The sequence below is a fragment of the Gavialis gangeticus genome, unplaced genomic scaffold (genome assembly GCF_001723915.1).
Source record: "Gavialis gangeticus isolate Ggan-Ray unplaced genomic scaffold, GavGan_comp1, whole genome shotgun sequence".
NCBI classification, from domain to species: domain Eukaryota; kingdom Metazoa; phylum Chordata; order Crocodylia; family Gavialidae; genus Gavialis; species Gavialis gangeticus.
The window spans coordinates 19,789,687-19,793,472 of NW_017729033.1; the positions used below are offsets into that span (position 1 = coordinate 19,789,687).

General features: G+C 40.6%; 1 protein-coding gene across 3 annotated transcripts in view; it reads right to left on the minus strand.

Moving 5' to 3' along the window:
• POLN (DNA polymerase nu) overlaps positions 1-3,786 on the minus strand; it is a 315,827-nt gene that overhangs the window by 297,473 nt on the left and 14,568 nt on the right. For all 3 annotated transcript variants that reach the window (XM_019526104.1, XM_019526103.1, XM_019526102.1), the window contains exons 3-4: positions 2,186-2,250; positions 1,241-1,765 (exon numbers count right to left, since the gene is read on the minus strand). In XM_019526104.1, coding sequence (XP_019381649.1) covers positions 1,241-1,765; positions 2,186-2,250 — 590 coding nt within the window. The remainder of the gene's footprint in view (positions 1-1,240; positions 1,766-2,185; positions 2,251-3,786) is intronic.

Here is a 3,786-nt window from a genome sequence, read left to right on the forward strand (position 1 = left end):
GGCATAACAAGGAGAAATGGGCACAAGCTGTTGGAGAGGAGGTATAGATTGAACATCCGCAAAAACTACTTCACCGTTAGGGCGGCTAGGAGCTGGAACCAACTTCCAAGGGAAGTGGTGCTGGCCCCTACCCTGGGGGTCTTTAAGAAGAGGCTGGATGCCCACCTAGCTGGACTCGTTTGAGTCCCATTTCTCTTTTTGGGGTTTTTGTTGTTCTCCCGCCTGGCGGGGGGTCGGGCTAGAAGATCTACTAGGTCCCTTCCGACCCTTAATCTATGAATCTATGAATCTATGAATCTTCTGTTCTACTAAGTGCCACTCTGCTCCCCTTCCCCTGCCTGATCTGCTACTCTGCTTTCTGCTCCTAGCCCTGCCTAATTTGCTCCTTTGCTTTCTGCCCTGTTGCTGTGCTGCCTGTCCCATCCCTGATCCACTATGTGCCATTTGTGGTACCCGTGCCACAAGCTGGCCACCCCAACCTAGAACACAATACTGGACTGGAAGGGGTGACTCCCTCTGCAGCAACAGTGTTGCAATTACAGGGTCCCTAAAGGTCCATAAGAATATGCACTTAAGCCCTTCTTCCCCATACACAGAATAACCGTAACACTCGTTATTCCAATCTTTAGTACAAAAGACCAAAAGCCTGAAAAATCAATGTGATCTTGTGTCCTTGAACGGCTGTTAGAATCAAGCCCAGTTGAGATAAATGCATCAAGCTAGATGACTTCAAATCCAATGCAAAGATTAAATCTGTTGTCTGTACTTTGCCTTAGTCAGCGATCTGACTTCCTAATGGTTGGCATGACAATCAAGAGTTTGAACCAAGCCAAAAGACTCCTCAAGCTTCATCCCAGATCACCTACTCCAGTGCCACCAGGATTCTCACTGCAATCAATCCTAAGAGAGTCTTTCTCCGCGTGGGAGCAGTCTGCACACTTGTGAATATATAAACCCACACAATTCTATAGTAATAGATTTTGCTTTGATCCTAAAAAGACACAGATGAAATCACAAAGTTTAATCAAGTTTTGTACTCATGTTTTGGAAAACCCAAACAAATTCGCCCAGGTTTGCACAAGACTGAGCCCAGTCACAATCCACGTGTAAGAAATTTAACACATTCTGAACATGTTCCATTTCACAGTTTCAGATTTATTAAATCTGATTTTTTAAAAGCATCTCTCTTAGCTCAAGCATGAACCTCTCAAAATTATAAAGCCCATTATTACTCACTAACCTGATCAGAGTTAAGTTGTGAAGAACCATCTTGAAATACCATTGTAATCACTACAGCCAATGCCTGTTTAATAGTTCCAAGGAACTGGATCTTTTCTTCATACTCTAAATTTCTTACATCACAAAATGCTTTTTCAGGTGATTCACCTTGTTTGGAAGTCCAATCACACTTAGTTTTACATGGATTAATAGAGTGCTTTTCTGGGAACCATTTTTCTAACTTCTGTGAACAATACATGGACACATCCCGTTTCCTTTTAAGACTGGAAGATTCTCTAAGATTCTTTTCACAATCCTTATTTTCCTTTGTCTTTACTGAAGAGTTCCCTTCACCACTGTGCCATTTTGGTAGACTTAGAATAGCACTAGAATAGTAACTTTGGTTACTTAGAATAGCACTTGAACAGAAGGGGGGCAATAGTAAGCCCATGCTGGTCTCTCGGTTGCAAAACACTTCATTTTTAAGAGATGTATTTTTTGCAGTGTAAGCAGACTTTAATAATACAGGTACAGAATTGTGAATCTCCTAGAAAAATAAGAAACATTTTAGTGGACAAATTATTCAACTGAATATTAAGTCAGAAACCAAATAAATATGAACTGAGTGTCATTTTTTGAATATTTTTTCCCCAAATAATTTGTAGAAATTTTTTATGCCATCTGAGATTCCTTTAAAAAAAAAAAAACCTGCTTCATATTTTGAATTTTGTCAAGTTAAACAAATTCAAATTCAAGAAAATATAAACAGAAGGTAAATGCTTAATGTAGATTTAGTACCTGGCATCCAGCAGAAGCAGAACAACTGTAGAAACTCGTGGCTAAAAAAGTTTTTGCTGTTTTTAGTGCTAAAACTTGAAGCATTTTTTAAATTTCAATAGCTTTCCATATATGGAAATATATAAATCACACACACACCAAGCAATTTCTTTGTTTGCAGTATGCTTGCCTTTTCATGTTCCAGAAGTGTTTTCTTTTCCCTGAATTTATACTCGCTTGCCTCCTCAACAGCACCTTAAAAAGAAAAAAAAAAGCCTATTAAGGTTACCTAAAAACTTTCCATCACACTATTTTCAACTGCCTACAACATAACCAAAATGTAACTATTTGCACTGACATTTTCCATGCTAGTTGCATACTTCAGAATAATGCTTATGCTTTCCAAGAATTAACCATTATCTAAAACAGACGGAGTGAAAGTGTATTTTGCTTATATCAAGAAGTTTGTACTTCTCAGAAACATTAGCACCTCCAGATTGTTCCAATGGCTTGAAAAAAAAAATGTCACCCTGGAATCACTTGTGCCTCAACTTTCCTGTAAAAAATCCACCCAAATTTGGTGAAGTTTAAAAAAAAAAACAAAAACCCCAAAACAAGTTTCACATATGGTCAGTAGGCAATTAGACACTGGCAGTATTTTTCAGAAGAGATTACTCCTAAACTTGGGATCCAAAATAAAGAGCACAGCAGTTTAGTTAACCAACTTTAGTTCAGCAGCAGTATGCTGTTGGAAACTACCAAACTCAACCTACATGAATTTAAAAAAAAAAAGTGGGGAATGAAACCTGGATAACAAGGAGCCCCAATTTGTCCAATGGGTTTGGCCTACAAAAGAAAAAATAGATATGACCCAAGTTTGATATGCATTAAACTCTTCCACCCCCCAACATGCATCAGCAAGGCTGGAAACCTGGCCTTGTAGATCCCCTCAGTTCAAACCTCTATAACAAAAAGTCTACACCTTAGATTTCACACACAGTTTTTCCAGTAGATTACACAAATATTTATTATGGAAAAATGAAGAGCAGAAATCCTGAACACGCATGGTTGCTGATCTGAAGAGGCATCTCCACATTAAAAGACATCTTCCTTCAATAGCAAATCCTATGGCAATGGGCGATTAGCAACAGGGGCAGGTGCCAGGGATTACTAAATCATAGATCCATGCAGAGGCAATGATTGTCCTTTTTTAAATACATAGGGGGTAAAAAGGTGCCAAATAATGCGAGGCCTCTGCAGGACATGCTTGGTAATCTGGTGGTAGCACCAGATGACAAAGCTAAATCTCTTTAACAGATTCTTTGCTTCCCTGTTTCTGAGCAGGGACAGGGTCATCCCCCACACTGGGATTCCAGACAGACCCAGGGGAGGCGCAGCCAGACCCAGGGTCAGTGAGGACCTAGTCTGGGAACTTCTGGTGGGACTAGATGTGTTCAGATCAGCAAGTCCTGACAACCTCCACCACAGAGTGCTTAGGAAACTAGGAGAAGTCATTGCAGGACCCCTGGCACAGATTTACGAGCACTCATGGTGCTCTGGTGAGGTGCCTGATGACTGGAAAAGGGCCAGTGTGGTCCCCATTTTCAAAAAAGGGAGGAAAGAGGACCCAGGAAGCTAGTGGCCTGTTAGTCTTACCTTTGTCCTGGGGAAGCTATTTGAAAAAATTATCCAGGAGCACATCTGCGAGGGGCAAGCAGGGGAGTTTATGCTTAGGAGCAACCAACATGGGTTCATTAGAGGCAGGTCCTGTCAAACGAACCTGGTGGCCTT